Source organism: Mustela erminea, chromosome 10 (genome assembly GCF_009829155.1).
Source record: "Mustela erminea isolate mMusErm1 chromosome 10, mMusErm1.Pri, whole genome shotgun sequence".
Classification (NCBI taxonomy): Eukaryota; Metazoa; Chordata; class Mammalia; order Carnivora; family Mustelidae; genus Mustela; species Mustela erminea.
In genome coordinates, this window is record NC_045623.1 from 106106209 (window position 1) to 106128099 (window position 21891).

The following is a 21891-nucleotide window of genomic DNA, read 5'->3' on the forward strand; positions in this document are numbered from 1 at the left end:
CCCTTCGAGACCCTCCACTCGGCCCTCCTGGGCAGCGGAAGCAGAATTGTTGGCTCTTGTGGTCATAGTATTTTTCGTGGTTTGAGGAGCCCCACACTGGTTTACACAGCGGCCACATCCATTTACGTTCCCACCGACTGCGCGAGGGTTCTGCTTCCTCTGCAGCCTCACCAGCCCTCGCTGTTTGGCTTTGTTGAAAACGGTGTGTGAATGGGGTGAGATGGTGCCGCGGTGTGGTTTGGATTTGTCTCCGTGGTGGTCAGTGCCACCGCGTACCTTGTCGCCAGCTTGCTGGCCTGTATCTTCATTGGGGGAGTGTCTGCCCGAGTCCTTTGCCTGGTTTTGGGTCGGGTGGTTTGTTGTTTGTTGCAGGGTTCAGGACTTCTCTCCGTGTTCTGGGTGTTACTCCTTTATCAGATAATGTGGTTTGCAAATTTCTTTTTTCATGTTACTGTGTGTGGGCTTCTCCAGCTAATTGATAAAGTGCTCTGGGGCAAGTCTTTGTGGACACACGTTTTCACTTCTTGTTGCCGAGGGCCGTGGGACCATGTTCCGGGTCCTCGGTAGATCCACGCTGCCTTTCCAAGCACAGCCTTTTTCTCCTAAGTGTTTGCGCTGCGGCTGTCTGTGAAGGACGGCTGTTCCACGCCTCACCAGCTTCTGGTTTTGTCTGTCTTTTTAGCTTCAGCCTTTCTCCTGGGTGTGAACATGGTTTTAATTTGCCTTTCCCTGATGACCAGGCATGAGTACGTGTTCTGTGCTTGTCGGCCTTCCCTACAAGGTTTGTGTGTCTTTTTATTATTGGGTAGATGGGAGTTCCTTTCATATATTTTTGCCATAAATCTTGCATCAAATACATAGTTTGCGAGTATTTTTCCGCAACCTCTCACTTGCCTTTCCATATTCTTAATGTTATTCTTGAAGAAAAGAAAAGGCATGGTAGGACTTTGCATAATTTCTTTAAAAACGCTTTGTTTGGGCATGATTTCAGACTTACAGACAAGTCACAGAAATAGCGGGACTACTGGTCTACGCCTCGCCAGATGCACGGGTTTATACCCGCCACATTGATTTGTCTCGACTTGCTGGTTCGTGTCTGCTTTTCTGTGTCCTCCGTATGCACACGCAGGTCCACGTGTGTATTTTTTGTGAACTCTCTGGGAGTCATTGCAGACATCATGGCCCCTGACCCCAGATGCTTCAATGTGCATTTCCGAAGGCGGGGTGCCCTTCCGTGGGTGCAGACCTCAGCCTGCCGGGCTAAGCAGCGAGTGGGGCCGTAATCTCCACTGTAGTCCAGGCCTGCTGGTGACCCCGCTTGTCCCTGATGGCCTTGCTCTCCAGGGCAGGGCACGAAGTGGTAGAGTTCCTGCCTCTGGGGCCGCCTCTGGTCTGGAGCAGCTCCACAGCCTTTCTTTGGCTTTCCTGATTTTTTTTTTTTTTTTAATAGGAATAGTTTCCTTCCTTTCAGAAATTAAATTTTTTTTTTTTTTTTTTTTTTTTTTTTTTTTTTTTTTTTTAGTTTCAGAGGTAGCCCGTGATTCATCGGTTGCCTGTAACACCCAGTGCCCGTCACAGCACGTGCCTTCCTCTTTGTCCAGCACCCATTACCCCTCCCCTCCCCTCTTCCCTCCAGCAGTTTGTTTCCCATGGTTAAGAGTCTCTTAGGGTTTGTCTCTCTGATTTTGTCTTATTTTATTTTTCCCTCCCTTCCCCTGTGAAACTCTGTCTTGTTTCTTAAATTCCACATATGAGTGAGATCATATGATAATTGTCTTTTTCTGACTGACTTATTTCACTCAGCACATCCATGTCAATGCGAATGGTGGGTATCCATCCTTTCTGACGGCTGACTTTCCCCTGTGTATGTGTCTGGACCGCGTCTTCTTCATCCGTTCATCTGTTGATGGACACCTAGGTTCTTTCCGGGGTTGGCTGTTGTGGACATTGCTGCTATAGACATTCGGGTACACGTGCCCCTTCGGATAATGACATTTGTATCTTTAGGGTAAATACCCAGTAGTGCGATTGCTGGGTCCTCAACTTTCTGAGGAACCTCCATGCTCTTTTCCAGAGCGGCTGCACCAGCTTGCATTCCCACCGACAGTGTGGAAGGGTTCCCCTTTCTCTGCATCCTCGCTAACATCTTTCGTTTCCTGACTTGTTAATTTTAGCCATTCTGACTGGTGTGAGGTGGGATCTCACTGTGTTTTTGATATGTATTTCCCTGATGCCGAGTGATGTGAGCACTTTTTCATGTGTCTGTTGGCCCTCTGGATGTCTTCTTTGCAGAAGTGTCTGCTCACGTCCTCTGCCCATTTCTTGACTGGACCGTTTTTTTGGTTTTTTGGTAAGTTCTGTATAGATTTTGGTAGAAACATTTGAAAGCCTGTGTTCCTCCTGTTGGATTTGGTGACGGTTCCTCCTGATGGCGTCAGCGTCTGCGTCCCAGCTGGGACCGGGTGTGTCCCTCAGGGTCCCCCGTCAGAGGGGTGTGCTGTCCCTCCGGTCCAGTTGGCCTGCTTAGTTTGGTCAGGTGTTGTGTGATGTCGCCACTGGACGGTTACTGGTTTTGCCCTTGCGGCTAGTAGGCAGTCTGTGGGGAGACCCTGGAAGGCCCTCCCCTAGCCGTGCCTGGTCGGCCTCCGTTGCCGCCTCCTCAGAGTGAGGATTCCAGCTCCGCGTTGGGATAGACTCAAGGACACCTTTAAAAAAACCACAAAAAAAGAAGACCAAACTGCTCTCCCTGATTATTTTCGTGCTCAGATTGCCCCAGAGCCGCCCACAGTCCCTCCAGGCTGTGTCCTTGTGGCGTCCTCTGTCCTTGGTTTCTTACATTCTGGTGGAGCGGACGCCCCGGGCCCAGCCGGCGCCCGCCCCGCTGCGGCCCCGACATCGGTCGCCCTGGGAGGAGCCGGCGTTTCCCACCTCTGCCTTGTACTCGGTAAACTTTTCCTTTGAGAAGAGCTTCAGATTTACGGAAAAACTGTGTAGATGATCCGAGATCCCACGCACCCGTCCCCCGTTCCGTGGCTGTTAGCCGCATTACTGCGGCACATCTGTCACAACTGGTGAAGCAGTATTAATAAATGGTTACCAACTTAAGTCCGTGGTTTAGTTGAATTTCCTTCCCTAAAGTCCTTCTCGGTTCCAGGACCCCACCTGGGATGCCACACGTCAGGTAGCCATCGGGTCTTATGCGCCTCTGGACCGTGACAGTTTCTCAGATTTTCCTTGTTTTTGATGAGCCCTGGTTCTTTTTATTCATTTATGTTGATTTTTTAATTTACAAAAAAGATGTCTGTATGTATTGGAGAGAGAGAGGTGGGAGGAGGGGCAGAGGGAGAGAGTCTCCGGCAGACTCCCCTCTGAGCGCGGAGCCTGATGTGGGCCAGGTCCCGGGACCCTGAGATCGTGCCCTGAGTCAAAATCAAGAGCAGGTTTCTTAACTGCCTGAGTCACCTGGGCGGTCCAGCCCTGGTTCCTTTAAAGGGGATGCGTCCATGTCCGGATCTGGGTGCTAGGTGTGCACAGACCCGGCTTAGGCCTGGAGTTCTTGCCGACCGCCGGCCATCTGGCGGGGCTCTCCAGCCTCCGTCGGCATGTGGGCCTCCCTCCTTCCCCGCACGTCAGCCCCCGTGCAGGCTCACTCCACCAACACTGCCGGGAGAGGCGGGTCTCCCAGCCCGAGTTCAGGACTCTGGAAGAGTCTCAGAGCCCGTCGGCCTTGCCCCGGCAGGGTGGCCCTGCTGCTCACTCTGGCCGCACTTCAGCTGTGTGGTTAATTCCCCTCCTGTCCTTAGTGATTTAGTTTCCGTTTGTGAATGTGTAGGACACTTATATGCTTTTAAAAGTAAAAGTTCTGCCAAGAGGTGGTTTCAGAAGACCATTGCTCCCTCTGTGTCCCTGTTGCTTCCGCTGCCCCAGCCCCAGGTGGGGACCAGGGCCGTTGCCCCCGGGCTGCTGTGCGTGGGTGGGTGCAAGGGCATGCGCGTGTGTGTTCTTGGCTCCCGTTCAGCGTGCGGGGGGCTGACTCTGCGTGTGTCCCCGCTGTCACACCAGGCCGGCCACAGATCGCTTCGCCCTCCTCCGGCTGCCTTCACTCCATCTTGCCGCGCGGTTCATGGTTTTCCCGTGTTTGCAGAGCTCGGCCGTTGGTGGGCCCTCGCCGTTGGACGCAGTGCAGGGGCTGCCGTGTGCGCGCTTGCCGGCCTCGCGCCACGTGCCCAGGAGGGCTTGCTGGACCGAGGGCCGGGGTGGCCCTTGCCGGCCGTGGTGTTTCGGGCTCTGGGGTCTGCTGCTTGGGGCGGGGGCGAAGCGGCATTGCGGTGAGTGACGGTGTGGCGGTTTGTGGGTTCACCCGTCTTCCTGGCGTGCACGCGCGGGTCCTCCTCACGTGCTGTGCTCTCGGTGAGGGAGGGCGTCGCACTCTCGGCGCGTGTGCGGAGGCCTTCTCCCTCCCACTTGGCCGTCCGCCTTTTCACCCACACGCCTGTTTCTGGCCACATCCTCCTCTGCTCTGCGGCTGTGATGAAATGCCCGTGAGCTCAGACACGTAGCCCTCCCGGCGCTGGGCCTGAAGTCCAAGGTCACGGGGCTGCAGGTTTCGTTCCTGGCGAGGCCAGACCTTGCAGCCGTTGCCCTGGTGTGTGTGTGCGCGTGTGCGTGCATTGCATGTGTGTATGCCTGTGTGTATGTGTGTTGACCTGTGGGGGACCAGCCCTGAGGACTGGAGGGCTGTGCCCACAGGAAGGACACCAGGCCACCAAGCCTGAGCCCTGTCATCAAGGACACTGTCGGACCCAGGTGGAGAAGGGGAGAAGCGGAACAAGGCAAGGGGCAGGTTTTCCTGAGGAAGCAGGTGCACGTGCAAAGGCCACTGGGCTCCGCAGTCCGTCTCTGGAGGCCCGGAGGCCACACGCCTGTACCCCTCTCCAGGCACAGCTCCAAGCTCAGGGCCGTTTCGTCTTTGCTTCTCTAATTCACTGTCAAGTGATCACCTTTATTGCCGAGGACCAAAGTGCTATGACCTTTTTAGCCAGGATGAAGCATTGTCCCACATTATGGTGCTTTCTTCAGACCACACTCCCGCTCGTTACTGCTCATGAGTATGTTTGCACGTACTCCACTCGGTAGAATGAAACGACTCTACCTTTTGTCAAATGATTGCTGTGCCTTTAGATGGCACGTACTGTCATACATGGGCAGATTAAGTGAGTAATGATGTGTCGTTGGGTTTCCTTTTGCACCGCGAAAGGTGCTTTTGCATCAGCCTGCAGCCGCCGCCGCGTTCCCTGTCCGTCTGCTTTACAAGCGGCTCCGGCATCTAACTCACCGCTGTCTGGAAGGATGACTTTGGGCTGTGACGCCCATCCCGTGAGTCTTTGCTTTGTGCGGTGGCATCACCCAGGCCCTGGGTGCCTGTCTCTCTCCTGACCCCTCACCTGGCAGGCTCTCGGGCCTTGTGCAGTGCGCCGCAGTGGCCAAGGACCCGGTATTCTTTACGGAGACTGCTGGGACACGAGTAACCTGGAGCCGGCCTTGTTCCTTGCCGGCCGTCGCGCTCTGGCTGCTCTCACGTGCCCATCAGTCATGTGGGCAGATGCCTGCCCCTCTGCAGGACGGGCCTTGGTCCCCGCTGCTCGCACTGGTGGTGGGCGTTCTTGGATGCACCTGCACCCAGCCCGGGGCTGGCTTCCGTCCGGAGGCTTCAGGGGAGGATCCCTGCTGCCTCTTGCAGGTTTTGGCAGCTGCAGTCCCCCCGGGCTCACAGCCATGTCGCTGCAGCTTCCGCCTGCACGTGGCCTCCGTCTGTCTCTCAGTCTCCTCTCTCTGTCCTGCTTTGTCAGGACACTGGTCGTTGGATTTGGGGCTCACCTGGATGATCTAGAGCTCCTAATCTCATAAGACTTAGTTACATCTGTATGGACCCTTTTTCCAAATCACGTCACAGTCGCAGCGTCCAGGGCTTAGGCTGGGTACCTGCCTTTCTGAAGCTGCGTGGAGCCCCCACAGGGAGCCGGGTTACAGCGTTCGCATCAGAGCTGTCTGTTGGGCTTGCTCGGGGCATGTGGTGTGGCCCTTCTGTTCCCCAAACCCGGCTTACGTTCCAGTGTGCTCCTTCAGCCTCTTGTTTGCTGTTATCATTAAAAGTCTAAATGGGGAACAATTCAGTGGTTTTCTCCCCCTTTTTTTTTCGTGAATGCAAACCCAGCTGGACAGGAGAAGATGTTATGAAGTAACTGACTTTATCTCAACCACTAGACTTCACCAGCAGGAGGAGCCTTGTCACGCTGACCAGTCAAATAGGTGCTTGGATGCACCTGACCTCCTCAGAGCTGGGCGCCAGGCTGGGGGGATCCAAGGCGCAGGGCTGGGTAGGTTCTCGCCTGCAAGTGTCAGCCCGGCCTGGTGGAAGAGAGCACAGGCTAAGATATGGCACCTGCACTGCCCACAAGCCCTAACTGTTGCAGAAATCTTTGCAAAGGAATTATCAGTGACTCGTGGACCGTCTCTTCTTGTTGGAGCTGTTAGAGATGAAGGGGAGGTGGATATGTGTGTAACCCACAGGTACTCCGCTTGGGGAGGGCTGTTATCAATCGAGAACTAGGAAACCAAAGGAACTGTGAAATTGGAAGACTGCGTATCAGAATCACCTAATTTGAAAGATTAAACTAGAAGGACTGGCACAAACAGCATGACAACTTGGATACATATTTTACTTTTGATCCCGTAATAACCTGGGTCTTTTTTAAAAAAATATTTTATTTATTTATTTGACAGAGATCACAGGTAGGCAAGAGGCAGGCGGGGTTGGGGAAGCTGGCTCCCCGCCGAGCAGAGAGCCCGATGTGGGGCTCAGTCCCAGGACCCTGGGATCATGACCCGAGCCGAAGGCAGAGGCTTTAACCCACTGAGCCACCCAGGCACCCCTAAACTGGGTCTTATAAGGAGATGGCTGTGTACAAAAGTAGTCTAGCAATGTTGGAATTTGCAGAGTGTTTTTTAGTGGCCAGTTTTGCTAATACAATTATAGTGATTTTTAAAAAAAATTTTACTTATTTGAGAGAAAGAGCACGAGAGCTGAAGGCAGGTGTTTAACAGACTGAGCCGCCCAGGTGCCCCCAGAGATGTTGTTTTTAAGGAGCAGTGGACTCAGAGTCCCCTTGTTGTCCTCTGACCGTTTGATGTCACCGCCGTCAGCTCGTGGGGTGGGGAGCGGCAGGGTTGTCTGCACCCCTGACGCGTTTCGGACATGCTGGGCAGGGTCACACGCGTAGGCGTCTTACTTTGCCAGTTCTTCGTGCCTCCAGGATTTTCTCACTGAGCTGGCAGGGTGGCCAGGGCAGAGGGGGCGGTAGCCTAGCTCGTGATCGGAAGTTGGGCTCAGAACAGGCCCCACAGAAGTGAGGTTGGTCCACTTATGATGGGGCCTCAGGAAGAGACATTGATTCCGGGCCAGACGCTGACTCTGGACCCGTATCCCGTATGACTGAGGATGTGGTTGGGCAGAGGAACATTCTGGACAGCCTGACCGGGGTGAGACAAGTGTGCTTCCTTTTCCGTGTTGGGTGCTGCGCACACATCCCCTCGGCTAGGGTGGACCCAGCTGACTGTGGAGCCGTGTGCGTGGGGCTCCAGCCAGAGTCCTTCCGTGTGCGTGTGTGACGATGTCATGCGGACCTGAGTGCCGTCATGTCCTGGCTGTGACAAGCAGGCGGGTCTATTGGGAGCCCCGGCTCCTCTGCCAGAGCCTGGCGTTCTCCTGTGGCTTCCAACATGGCCCCCCGAGGGCCCCCTCCGCTTTCCTCTCCTTGGGGACGATGCTTCCTTCCAGGAGCGAACGCCCCTCCTTGTAGGCTCCCCTTGCCCATGGCCCAAATGGGGAGGGCTGCCTGGCTCAGCAGATGAGGCTGGTGGTCGGGACCACACGGGGTCACCCCATTCCTTTGCTGTCCCCATTGCGGAGGGGAGCAGACCGCTCGCTGCTGCCCACGAGGAGGGCGTTCGGAGCGCTGTGCCTGTGCTCCAGGGACTGCCTACCGCCTTCAGGTTTTTGTCCTCCTGCCCTACCACTGGCACCAGGCAATGGGCAGAGGCGGGGGTGACTCCTGCCCTGGGGCTGGACAGTTTCAGTGTGACTCTGGTTGGGGCCTGTGCCCTGGGGCTGGACAGTGCCTTCCTGGGCTCCCCGTCCGTCCCGCTTGCTGAGTGCCCCGTGGCCTCCAGCCCAGAGCAGGCCTTCCCGGAGCCCTGACGAGCTGCCTCCCGCGGAGCCTGGGGCTCCTGCCTGTTGGGGGCTCGGCCAGAGCTGGGGTGTCTGACGGCGCCCATTCCCGCCGCTAGTCTCACTGCCCAGCTGAGCAGGCGTTCCAGGCCTAGAGTGTGGCTTTATTTTTAATTTGGAGTGGACGCATGAAGGTGGTGCCATTAGAACATGCTGAGTCAAGCCCAAAGCCGCGTTTGAGAAAACGGCTTGTCCTCAATCCCGGCTTTTCCTTGGTGCCCAGTAAAAGAGAAGGCGGAGGAAGGAAGGCACAGAAAATCGGGCCTGGCCGGTTTCCCAGGCACACACAGTCACATACGTGAAACGTACCGTTCGTTATGAGCAGAAACGGAGCCGGAGAAAACACGCGGGAATGATCGCAGACGGAATGTCCGCGGGCACCCTGCGTCGTCACTAACACCAGGTGTCATTCCCAGTGTTTTCCTAGTAGCGGTGAGCTGAGCAGGTGCGGGCGAGGGGCAGCATGCTCACAGAGCCACACCGAGAGCCCCAGGGGAACAGGCAGGGTCAGCAGGGCGGTGTCGTCTTGAGAAGAGAGGCCGCTGCTGCCTTGAGCCGGAAGGGAGATCCCTAGAGGAGCGCTTGGCGGGCGGGGGGTCTCAAGGTGGACAGCTGCTCCCGTGCCCTCCGAGCTTCTGTGGCGTGCCCTCCTGCCCTGGTTCCTTCTGCGTGACCCTGCCTGGCTGCACTGCTCCCTCCTGACATCTGCAAGGTGGGTCTGTTGTAAGTCAGGCACCAACACCATTTCCCTTGTAGGCGGCCTCCGTCCCCTCTCTGTCCGGCGTGGCGTGTATGCACACGATTCGCTGGGCTGTTTGGAACCCCGTGCTGGAAGCCGGCTCCGGGAAGGTGACCTTACCTCTGCAGGGTGGGATCCGGCCCAACCCTTCACACCGTCTGGTCTATAAAGTGCCCCCTGCCAGCAGGAGCTCCGAAGAGGTAAGTGGTTCAGATGCTCCGTAAGTGTGAGACTTTGCCCCTGAGCTTCTGGCAAGTTCATACGTTTTCAAAACCAGAGGTTACGTCATGAGCAGATTTTTCTTTCTTTCTTTTTATTTTTTTATTTGACAGAGAGAGATAACACAAGTAGGCAGAGCAGCAGGCAGAGGGAGAGGAGGAAGCAGGTTCCCTGCTGAGCAGAGAGCCCAATGTGGGGCTCAATCCCAGGACCCTGAGACCATGACCTGAGCCGAAGGCAGACGCTTAACCTGCTGAGCCACCCAGGCACCCCATGAGCAGAATTTTTTCATGTCATGGATGTGCCCTTAAGAGACGAGGGTAATTGCTGAGTCCCGGTCACCTGTGAACCAAGGCGGGTTTTATTTTGGGGCTTAGGACATCCCCGTTCACACATCAGTCTTGCAAGATGGCCTGAGAGCCTGTGACTTTCATTTGTATGCACTGTGCAAACAGGGTGCGCTTCTGTGCTGTGTGTGTACACGTGGGGGGTGGGCCTTGTGGGAGGCGGAGGCTGTGGTTGGTGCCGGGCACTGGGCGTCCAGCTGGGCTCGTCTCCATGACTGGTTTCTCGTGCCTGCTGGCCCCTAGCGCCTTCCAGCTTTGCACGGAGGGCAAGCCACAGCTGAAAATCCATGTTGGGAATAAAGTTCTCTCTGAACCCTGGCGGAGAAGACAGGTAAAGGGGGCGGGGCCAGGGTGTGCGAGGGGTCTCCCTGCCCACTGACAGCCTTGCAGGATGGGTAGCAGGGACCCAGGGAGCCGCAGGTGTTGTGGGAAAGCGCTGCTGGTGACGGAAGCCCATCCTGATGCAGTGTCACCCTGTGTCGTCCCATGTTTCCCAGTGTCACCCTGTGTCACACCATGTCACCTGGTGCTGCCCTGTGTGGCACGGGAGTGCTTGGACATGCCCGCGCTCCTGAACTGCCCGGCCTGTCTCAGCAGTGCGGCGAGTCTCATTTTCCTTAGGTGCAGGGACCGTCCCCAGCCCTCAGTGAGTCGTCCGTGTGCTGACTCTAGTGACAAACGTTATTTTTGGTGTTGCTGTTTATGATGTGGGCAGTGCTCTGGGGACTTGGATGAGGAACGGCTGATTGTGCAGCTTTTCTCCTTATGGGGACGTCTCGTTGTGGGACCTGTTTGCCGCGTTCCCCCACGGACTAGTCTGAGCCCTTATATAAAACCGCCATTAGAGTTCCTGAAGCCGTTGCCTCTCTCTCTCCGTCTTGGTATGTACGTATGTATGTGCTTAAATAAGTATTTATTTTATTTAATTTTAGCCTTGGCATGCCACGACATTCCCTTCACTTTCTGAGTGCGTAAACCGTATTGGAGGATGTGGAGAGCTTGACTATCTCGAGGACAGAAATGTACCAAATACTGCCGTTTTTAACAAGGAATATCATTTCTAATTCTCAACCTCAGTGCTGCTCACAGTGCGGGCCGTAACTCTTTGCTGTGGGGATTGCCCTGCGCACCGGGGGACATTCATCCCCAGCTGGAGGCCCCTGGCGGGGCCTGTGACACCTGTGACACCCTGAGCTGTCGGCAGACATCGCGGAACGTTTCCTGAGGGCGGAATGGCCCCTGGCTGAGACCACTAGGCTAGACATCTACAACTAACTAAAATAATGAATTCCGCTTCCTCCTCTGCTTCTTCCTGCGTTGGTCTCCTCCAGCAGGGCCGGCCTCTGTCCAGGCAGAAGGCGTGGAGCCCAGCTGTGCTCCTGCACCGGCTCATTCTGTCTCACTCATCCTTTCAGTGAACATTTACCAAGCTCCTCTGTCTACCCAGGAACACTGGCCCCGATCCTGTGAACTTACCCTTGAGGGGAAGTGGTAGATACTGATCAGAGGGAAATACAAATATTAGAGATACCCCATAAGTTTTGGCTAAGTGGATGTGGGGGCTGGTGTTATGATTATTTCGATGCTATTTCCTGTGTAGGTAAGTAGTGTGGTATGTTGTGTTTTCTTTCTTAAACAACTCTTGTGTTTTTCCTTTGACCAAGTAATTGTCTTTTAAAAAACATTTATATCTCCGGAGTCAGCCACTTTCAGCTCTCGGCTGTGATTGACGGTGTTTCTTTGTTTCCAGACATTATGCTTCTACTGCTGTTTCTTAGTTTCTCAATTTTAGGCATTATGTGTTGACTTCCAATAATGATAGGTGAGAACTTCAGCTCTCTGATACGCTCCCACGCCCTTTAAAGAAACCACTCTGTTCCACTGCGCGGCCTTGGATTCAGGGACTGTTGCCAGGAGTGTGCAGCGCAGTGGGGTCTGGCTAGAGGACTGTAAAGCCCCAGGGAACTGGACAGGTCTGGGGAGGCCATGGAGAGGGAGGGGCTTGGGAAGCAACCCCATGCCGCTGTGTAAGAAATGCTGGGTTCACCCCCCGGCTGCATGTGTCTGAGTCTGACCCTGAAGCACGATACCAGAGACCCTGAGAACTGACTGTGGATAGACTGCCAGCCCCGGCCCAGAGTTGCAGGGTGGATCACATGCAGGAGGGATCTGGATAGCACTGCGTGGGTTTGACAACCTGTAGAAAACCGGTTGGAAACTGTGGCCTGGACCCACTGCGCTGATTCCTGATGACACAAAAATATCAACGTACTCCACAGGCTTTAAATGAGACTCAGAGTCTCCTGACATAATATTCAAAATATCTGTGATGAAATCTAAGTTTAATTGACATGCAAAGAACCAGGAAAATCTCAGCTTTCAGAGAAAAGACACTCAACAGACACCAAAACATTCCATGCAAACGCTAATCAAAAGAAAACAGGAGTGGTTGTATCAACACCAGACAGAGTGGACTTTGGAGCAAAGGAAATTTCTGGGAATTAAGGATATTACAGATGATAAAAGAGGCAATTCACCAAGAAGACATGGCAGTCCTAAATGTGTGTGCATCTAACACAGAACTTCAAAATACATAAAGCAGAAATGAGTCGTAGAAGTGAAAGGGCAAACAGACAAGTTCGTGGTCATGGTTGGAGACTCTGGCGTCCTCTGAGCAAACCAGGGAACATGGAGAGAATCACCGAGGACACGGAAGAACCAGATGACATCGTGAACTGTGTGGATTGACATGACGTCTGTAGAGCCCCACGCCTGATGGCAGCAGAGCACACATTCTTGTCCAGCGCACAGGGAACACACAGGCAGACCACATCCTGGGCCATAAAACGTTCATAATTTCTAAGGAATTGTATTATTCAGGGTATGTTCCGAGTTCACAATAGAATTAAACCAGAAGTCAATAACAAAGATAAGAGTAAAAAGTACAGGCACTTGGAAAGCAAAGGATACATTTCTAAATAATCCCCAACTCAAAGAGGAAGCCTCAGGAAGAGATAGAGGAGGTTTTGGACTGAAGGAAAAGGAAAATACATTAAATACATTAAAAGGTGGAGAATGCAGCTGTCGTGTGCTTCCAGGGAAATTGATAGCATGTATGTATGTATTAGAACAGAAGAATGGTCTCCATTCAGTAATCTTCTCTTCCACCAGTAGGAGCAAGAGAAAGAACAACTAAATAACCTGAAACCAGTGGAAGAAAGTTGGGAATAAGGATGAAGAGCAGAAACAAATGAACTCGAAAACAGACAGTATAGAGACCACAGAGAACAAAAATAGAGAAAAATCAATGACGCCAAAAGCTGATTCTTTGAAATGATCAATAAAATTGATAAATGTCCAGCAAGAGAGCTACAACAAGGACCCAAATTGCTGGTGTTAGGAGTAGAAGCAGGGCCATCTCTGCTGGCCCCACAGGTGTCAAAGGACCACAGGGGAGCACGGTGAGCAACTGTGGGCCTGCTCATTTGGCGATTTCGATGAAGTGGATCGATTTGTCTTAAGCCAGAAATTATCAGAACTCACCCGAGATGAAGTAGACAACCTGAGTAGTCCTTGGACTATTACAGAAGCCGAATTTGTGGTTAAAACTTTCGAGAAAGCGATATCCAGGCCTAGTTACTGTAAATTCTACTGAACGACTTGAAGAGAAAGGAGCAGTTTTATACGGACTCTCCCAGGAAATAGAAGGATGCCAGCAATTCCCGACTCACGTAGCGGGGCCGTGCTACCACGTTGTTTCGATAACAGGACCAGAGACAGCGTATGGACGCCGTTGACACGTGTCCCTTAGGGACACAGATGGAGAATAATCCGCAAAACCCTCGCAGATCGAATCCAGCCTATGGAAAGAAGACAACGCCATGACCAGGTGGAGGTTTGTCCCAGAAATGCAGGGCTGGTTTTGTTTTAAAAATGAATAAATATAATTCACCGTAGTAATAGCCTAAAGAAGGTAAACTGTATAATCTTAACAATTGACACACAAGGCATTTGAAAAAATTCGACTTTGATTTTTGATGAAAGCTGTGAGCAAACTAGGAGTAGTCGAGAAGCCCCTCCTCCTGCCGGGGGACATCCACACAAACCTGAAGCCCCTCCTCCTGCTGGGGGACATCCACACAAACCTGTCAGTGAGCACCCGACTGGGCAGTGAGAGGTGGGGTGTCATCCCTTTAAGGTCAGGGACAAGCGAGGGGCGTCCGCTCAGCATTCAGAATCTCGTTCAGCATCACACCTGAAGTCCTAGCCAGGGCGTAAGGCAGGAAGACAAAAACAAAAGACACACAGATTGGAAAGGGAGAAATAGAGCTGTACTTGTGTGCCGATAGCGTGATTGTCTGTGGAAAATCCCAAGGGATCTACAGAAAAACCTGCTAGAGTGAATTAGTGACTTCACTGAGGTTGCGGGAGACAACAGGAGATCAAGATAGAAAAATCATTCATTTCTGTATACTAGCAATGAAAAGTTGACAAGCAAAATTAAAAAAAAAAACAACCAAACAGTATTACTTATAAAGCTCTTCCCCCAAAGAGAGAAATCTAATCACACAATGTTTACGGGATCTGCCTGCTGGGAACTGTAGCCAGCTCCTGTTGCCGCACGCCACTGTTCTTGTGCTTCCTCTTGTCTTGGGTGAGATCGTAAATGGAGAGACACAGCATCTTCGTGGATGAGAAGATCCAACATGATAAAGATATAAATTCTCCCCCAATTCATCTACAGATAATATAATTTTAATCGAAATTCCAGCAGGACTTTTTTTTTTTTTTTTTTTTTTTTTGGTCTGGATGTAGACAGACTGATCCTAAAATCTATACAGAAAGCACAGGAATCAGAAGGGTCCGGGCGGTGAAGCAGGAGGAATCGCGCCCCACAGTCTGACCCTTAGAGTAAAGCTTCCGCAGCTCCTGTGAAGAGCTGTTGGTGAGGGCTTGGCACGAAGGTCAGGGGAGCAGAACAGAGAGTCTAGAAGTAAACCATGGCATCCTGCAGAATGAACTCTATGCACGCCGGTACCCAGCAGTCTTGGTCTTAGAGACATGAAGACTTTGGTTCACACGGAATCATGTACCCCAGGGTTTGTAACCGTCACGCTGAAAAGGGCCCGAAGGTGCTTGCATGGGCGAAGGCATGAATCAAGCATGCCCGTTGTCCCAGAGAGCGCCACTCGGCAGGAAAAGGGACCGATGACAGATAACGTCCCACTGCTTGGATGAGTCCCATCGGCACCGTGTGAAGTGCAGGAGTCCAGGCTCAAAAGTGATCTGTTGCGCGGTTCCACGCGTGTGACGTCCTGGACAGACCAGGCTGCTGTGATGGAGATGAACCCCGTGACGGCGGGGCCAGGCGGCAGCAGCACGGCAGGGTTTGGGTGACGCGCTGCTCTGCGCCCTGACCGTGGTTGTGGTTACATGTGTTAAACAGAGAGCTATGCCCAAATTTAAAAGTCAGTTTTTCATAGGTTTGTTTAAAAACACATGTAGAACCAGAAAATGTGATTTCTGCTTGTGTAAGAGCCTTCCATGCTAACGTGGTCTTCTGGGGTGTTAATGCCATGGCTGACTGCTCAGGAAGTGACTTGGTCAGAATCTAAGAACACGGGGCTTCAGCCGTCCCTGGGTTTACGTCGACTTTGGGCCAGGGGACCCACTTCTGGGTGTAACTTAGGAGCACTGATAAGGGGGGAGGCTGCCATCCCTCTCACTGTGTCTACCGTAGGTGAAGCAGGTGGAGTCGGGGACCGTCCAGTTCCAGTACTCGCTGAGCCCCGAGGAACACCTGGACACCACCACGGCGCTCGTGCACGGCTCCGAGGCAGAGCGGCAGCCCTCCAGGAGACCACCCACATCCCCCACAAGTAAGTGTTTGCAGAGGACTGACTTTTTGTGCGCACAGCATGACTTCCATCTGTTCCCGAGAAGTACATAGTCCAGTACAATAACATTTATCTGATAATCACACAGATTTGCTTTAATTTGGGTCCCATGGTTGAACTTCTGCTTAATAAGGAAGTGTGGAGTTAGATGGTGACAGCACATTGTCATCTGATTCTTGCAGCTCTTGACCAGAGGCCTGTGGAAGGCTCTGCAGGTGACACCCAGTGGGGCGCGTGGCCTGGGGTCCTGCAGACACGGGCTCAGGAGTCAGAGCCTGGCTGAGATCCACGGCTGCCTGCTGTGTGTGGTGCCATTAATGTGCCGAACCTTTGTTGTTTTAAGGTGCTTCCCCCTGCCCCCCGGAAGCACTCTCCGAGAGTGGGGTGTCTGATCTCAGCTTGTGGCTTTGAAAAAGGGAGTGGGGACTCCCAGCAGAGGGACGTCCTTCCTGGGAGCAGTGACATCTCTGCATGGTGTAGGGGGTAAAGCAGCGCCGGTGGCCACTGGGCCTGCACTCAGCTGGCTCAGAACCTGGAGGTCAGGGCCTCTTGGCTTCTGCCCAGGGACCCCGAAGCCAGTGTCTGACTGAGAACCCCACCTGTCGGGTGCCTGCAGGGCCGGCGTCAGAGGGGTGTTGGAGACATTCACTCTGCAGGGCCCTGAGCCCTGGCCTGAGTCTTCTAGAGATCGCTCCAGCTGAAAGACTGTTCTAGATCATAGGATTTGTCTCTTAGTTAGAAAGGTAGGGAATGGACTAATGTGTAGGGTGCAGAGGGGAGCTCTAGTCCTGGACTGTGTCCCTGACAGACGCTGCTCGGTCTCCAGCGATGACCTGCTGGTGTTTTGGCCGCAGGTCCCGGCTGCTGGAGCAGGGGCGCTAGTGGGTCTGGGACTCGTTTGGGACAGATTTTTTATGAGTTGAGATTCTAGTTTATGGGAACTGGTCTTGTTGAATTTAATTTGACAGTGGAAGCAGTCCCCGTATGTCTTTGGTCTAGACCTTGACGCAGTGACACTGTCTTCATGGTCTTCCGGGGCTTCTGAGACGCCCGAACGTACTCAGGTACTAGACGGAGAGTCTGTTGCTTTGGGACAAACCACATCATTAAGGATTTTCCTTCTTCTCTAAGAGGCAGTGCATTTGGTGGTTCTAGTGGTTCTTCCAGTTCACTGGGTGGCAGCCAGGATTCCAGGGTCTGCTGGTCACAGGCTTCCATCTGTAGCGCTGCTGGCCGGGGGCTGTAGCCAGGATTTCTGGGGAGTCCCTGCCGTGCGGGCAGAAGCCATGGGTTTTCGGACAGGGTCCATGCAAGGCGTTGAATGCCTTAAGGGCATAAAATACGTTATTTAAAAATACTAAACAAAGGGTGCAGTGTATTTCCTACTCATTCTGTAATCTAGCATCTTTCCTTCCTTGACATATAGTTACATTTAAAAAATAAGATAACGAGCTTTGAGAAGGGTAAATATGAAAGGCAGTGTCTCAGGTTATAAACACAGGTAAATGTTGTGATTAAATATTTCTGATGGAGTCACTGAGGACAGTGGTGAAGGGCAGTGAGTGTGGTTCATCACGTCTGTGGGGAAGCCTGGGTAGTGGGAGTCCTGGGAGGACACGCCTGCATGGCGAGCTTGGCAGGGGAGACAGAATGACTTTTTCTGGACAGGAGTTTTCAAGGCTTCAGTTTACTGCGCAGTCCTGGTGGTAGAAATAAGCAGCTGGTTTGTGTGATGATGTCCTAATCAAATTAATCCTAAGCAGTGATGGGATTGCCTTGTGGCTTAGCTGCCTCAGGCCTGCACCAGCTGCTCGGGTGGGCTGTGGCTCAGCAGTCCACAAGGTTGGGTCTTTCTTTTCCAGTGGCCTTGACCTTTGGTGTGTGCAGACCTGGGATTAAAACCCAGTCTGCCGCTCCCTCTGCTTGCCAGAATTCTCCAGTAATTGATTTTTATTTTTTATTTTTAAAAAATATTTTACTGGGGCACCTGAGTGGCTTAGTGGGTTAAAGCCTCTGCCTTTGGCTCAGGTCATGATCCTGGGGTCCTGGGATTGAGCCCCACATCGGGCTTTCTGCTCAGCAGGGAGCCTGCTTCCTCCTCTCTCTCTGCCTGGCTCTCTGCCTGCTTGTGATCTCTGTCAAATAAATAAAATATTTTAAAAACCATTTTATTTATTTATTTATTTGAGAGAGTGCTTGTGTGCACGCATCAAAGGGCGGGGAGCAGCAGAGGGAGAAGCAGACTCCCTGTAGAGCAGGGGGCCCGGTGTAGGACTCAATCCCAGGACCCTGGGCTCGTGACCTGAGCCAAAACCAAGAGTCAGACACTTAATGGACTAAGCCACCAGATGCCCTAATTCTCCTTCAGTTTTAATTGGGTAATGTTAATCCTAATTTGGATTGTATTTTCTTGCTTCTCTGCTCTCAGTACTTTTTATTGTGTTACAGGTACTGTGGATTTTCTTTTATCGAGTGTTAAATACTTTCGTATTTGATAAATACTCCTGAGCTTTGGAAACAGTTTGATCCTTTCAGATGCTGCCCCTAAGGTCTGTTAGGTGGGACCAGATCAGCTTTAGTCTAGGGCTAACTCTTCCCCTTTGCATCCTCCTGTCTCCCGAGTTACAAGGTGTGCCGTCTGCCTGTGCAGTGGGCCTGCTTCTGGCCCCAGGTGAACATCTGGGGTCTTCCAGGGACTCTTGCCCCAGCACTGGGTGCTGTCCTGATCAGTCACCTGCCAGATCTACAGGGAGCTCTCTGTAAGTGACCGGAGTGCTCCTTCTGTGCACCTTGTCCCGTCTGGCGCTTGGCCCTGCAAACTGGAGCTTCCTCGGCCTTCTCAGACCCTCAGCTCTGTCTTCTCCTTCAGGGGTCCCCTGTGCCCTGTCTCTCTGTGTCGGGACCTGCAGACCCACTAACCGCTTTAAGCAGGGACAGCTGCAGGACTCACTTCTCTTGTTTCCTGCCCCTCAGGATCACTGTCCTTTGTTGCCTGAATTCTATTGTCTTGAAACCTGTTGTTTCATATATTTTGTCAGTTTAAAAAAATTTATTTCAGATGCATTTGTTTCTGGTCACTGCCTCATGTTGGCTGGAGGTAGGCGTCTTTGCCTCCTGTGAGCGGTTTCTGGCTGCGGGAACCCTGCACCGCAGGGCCGGTAGTCCAAGGGTTCTGGACGTTTTCCCGGCTGCTCTGTGCTCCTGTGACTCACTAGACGCGCCGTGTGTTTTCGTGACTTTGAGTTGGGCTCATGCTCTCTGCTGGGGTGTATCTCCCTTGTGCACTGCATTTACTTTACTTCGAGATAGAGTCTTTTTTTTTTTTTTAATTAAAAAATTCCGTGGTTGAGAACAGTGAAGGCAATTCTAACCTTTCCTGATTTGTAGGTGTGCGGAGTTCCGGTAGCCGGAGCAGCGCGGTGGAGATAGAGACGGACACAATAACGAGTGTGACGGATGGACAGGTTATATGAGTGTGTTGCTTTGCAGCTGTTGTTGTAACAAATTACCATAAACGTAAAATGGCTTAAAACAGTATGAACTTACTGTCATGCAGTTCTGGAAGTCAGCGGTCCGACATGGGTCTCACAGGCTAATGAAGAGGTCTTGGTGGGGCTGGTTCCTTCTGGAGGCTCCGGGGCAGACTCTGTCTTCTTTCCAGCTCCAGTGGCTGCTGCGTCCTTTGGCCCCTTTCTCCCTCTTCAGAGGTGTTGGGCAGTTTCCCGATCTGTCTGTGACCCTGACCCTGCTGCCTCCCCATCAATTACAAGGATGCTGGGATTGCGTTGGGCACACTGATCATCCGGGCCGTCCCCCCGGGAGCAGCCAGTCACTGGTGTGCAACACCGTCATACTGATGGGTTCCGGGGACCAGGATGTGGGTATTTCTGGGGTAGGTAGCATTGTTCTGCTCACTGCCTTGAGCAGGGACCACCCGATCACACGTAACCGTGCGGGAATGCTGGTCCATAAGGAACATATAGAATTAGATCCTAATTTCATATCATGTGCAAAAATAAACGTAGGTGGATTATGAAGCAAAACTTTAGAAGTGATAGAAAACTCTAGAATTAGAAGATTAGAAAGAAGAAAGATTATAGGAATAGCTGCTCCAAATCAATTAGAAATAATGGAAATGGGATAGAAAAATGGGCAAAGCACACGAACAGGGGATTTCCATGGAAGAAGCCAGGTGGCCAGAGAGTGTGGGACGGGCTCAGTGTCGCCGGTGACTGGAGAAGTGCACGCACAGGGAGGAGTCATTTCATGCCCCCGACACCCACTCCCGCCCCGGAGAAGTGTGGTCTCATGGGATGAGGTTCATGTGGGTGCCCGTGGGCAGGCGGCTCTTGCCACGCCAACAGGAGTGCTGCCCGGACGGCCGCTTTGAGGGGCCGTTTCATCATCTCTGCTTCATGCCCTGGGACTCGGGTGCTGGTTCTAGACGCCCGTGGGGAGCGGCTGGCTCTCAGCGCGCGGCGGCCTGCCCACTCCTCTGCGGGACAGGAAGACGAGCTGGTGTGACTGGACGGTCGGCGCCGTACAGCGGATTGGGTGAGCCACAGGGGTCTTTGTGTGCCCTCAGGGATGAATCTTCAAGACCATGTGTGCAGGGAGCTTTTAAAAAAATTTTTATTTTTAAAGATTTTATTTATTTATTAGAGAGAGAGCACGTCCATGAGCAGCACGAGCCGGCCTGAGCAGGGGGAGGGGCAGAGCCCTCAGTGAGCAGGAGCCCGACCCGGGTCTTGATCTCAGGACACCGGGATCATGACCAGAGCCCAAGGCAGATGCTTAATGTACTGAGGCACCCGGGCGCCTAAAAGGAGATCCATTTTCAAAAGAGACTGTAGGGGTGCCTGGGGGGCTCCCTGGGCTCCTGGCTCAGCGGGGAGTCCCCCTGTCCTGCCCCCCCCAACCTGCTTGTGCTCACACACACACACACACACACACACACTCTCTCAAATAAATAAACCAAATCTTAAAAAAAAAAAAAAAAAGACAACAAGCAAACTACCAAATATTTTAGAGCAAAAAGAATGTACCACGCGGGTGTGAGGTGTGGATACGGGGGAAACCGCGCACCTGGGGCAGGGAGGTGTGGGAGTTCTCTGTCCTTTGCGCTCAGTATTGGTGACTGTAAGACCGCCCTAACAGTGAAGTCTGTTGAAGAAAAGAAAGGACGGAGGGAGGACTTGTGGGGAACTCGGTCGTTCTGCCTGTCTTGATTTGATTCACTCGCGTGGAGGACTTCTGTCTCGGCCTCCGTGATCGGGCTTCATCTGTGGCAGAGTCAGCGGACTTCAAGCCAGACGGTAAATGTTTCAGCCTTTATGGGCCCGTTGCCCTGCCGCCGCTCCTCCTCTCCCGAGCCGTGTGGTGAAAGCCAGGCGAGCGAGCTCTGCTGGGTTACGGTCAAAGTTTGTTCACAAGCCCAGGCCGTGGCCTGAATCTGGCAGGTGGGCCAGAACCGGCAGGCCCCTGGTCTATGGCTTTCTTTCCTGTCCTGTTTTACCAGGTTTTGGCATTGGGAGTGTGCTAGTTTTGCAAAATGCGTGTCTAGTTCAGGCTCTCTAGAGAAACAGAACCAGTGGGCTACCCCGTAGGAAGAGATTTATTATAAGAAATTGGCTCACGCCTTCTGTGGAGGCTGAGAAGAGGCCCAGGCAAGCTGCTGTGTAATTAGTCCCAGTCCAGAGGCCTGGGAGCCGGGGAAACCTGCCATGCAGGTTTCCTTCTGGGTCTGAAGGCCTGAGGGCAGGAGCGCCGAGGGCAGGAGACGATGGGCATCCCGGCTCCATGGGCAGGCAGAAGGGGCCCAGTCCCTCCTTCCCTCACTCTGGTTTTACTCAACAGATGGGGTGATACCCACCCACACTGCACAGGGCAGACCGCTTCCCTCAGTCGGGTTACTCAGATCGTAACTTCTGCAGGAGTCACCTTCACAGAGACCCCCAGAGTGATGGTCGGCCCCGTGTCTGGGCCCCTGTGATCCATCTCATCACTCAACACAAGAAATTCACCGTCACAGTGAGAATGCCTTCTGTATGTTTCTGGGCTTTGAAATGGTTTCAGCAAAAGGCAGGACCTGTTTCTTGCAGGTTTGATGAAACTTACCTACAAAACCATCAGAAACTCTGTGCCTTTGGAAAGGATTTTCTGACAGCGTTAATCTTGAAAACAACCAAGGCTATTGAGGAGCAATTGGGTCTGTTCCAGAATAGCAGATGCAGACGTGCGGACCATGGTGACCCCGAGAACCGAGGAGACCAGGGGAGGAGGAGGCTGCGGGGCGGTTCTGAGCAGACGTTCACTGGAGTAAAAGAGGGCTCCCGGTGGTGGCTTCCCATGGGCTGCAGGCCCCTGCTGGTCCCCGGTGTGGGCAGGTGGGGTAGGGGCACC

At 52.9% G+C, this 21891-nt stretch overlaps 1 protein-coding gene across 11 annotated transcripts in view; it reads left to right on the plus strand.

Annotated features, from left to right (window-relative positions):
• The window catches only part of NPHP4 (nephrocystin 4), a 107089-nt gene that overhangs the window by 40460 nt on the left and 44738 nt on the right, over positions 1 to 21891 (plus strand). For all 11 annotated transcript variants that reach the window (XM_032303797.1, XM_032303798.1, XM_032303789.1 and 8 more), the window contains 2 exons: positions 9044 to 9226; positions 15333 to 15471. In XM_032303797.1, coding sequence (XP_032159688.1) covers positions 9044 to 9226; positions 15333 to 15471 — 322 coding nt within the window. The remainder of the gene's footprint in view (positions 1 to 9043; positions 9227 to 15332; positions 15472 to 21891) is intronic.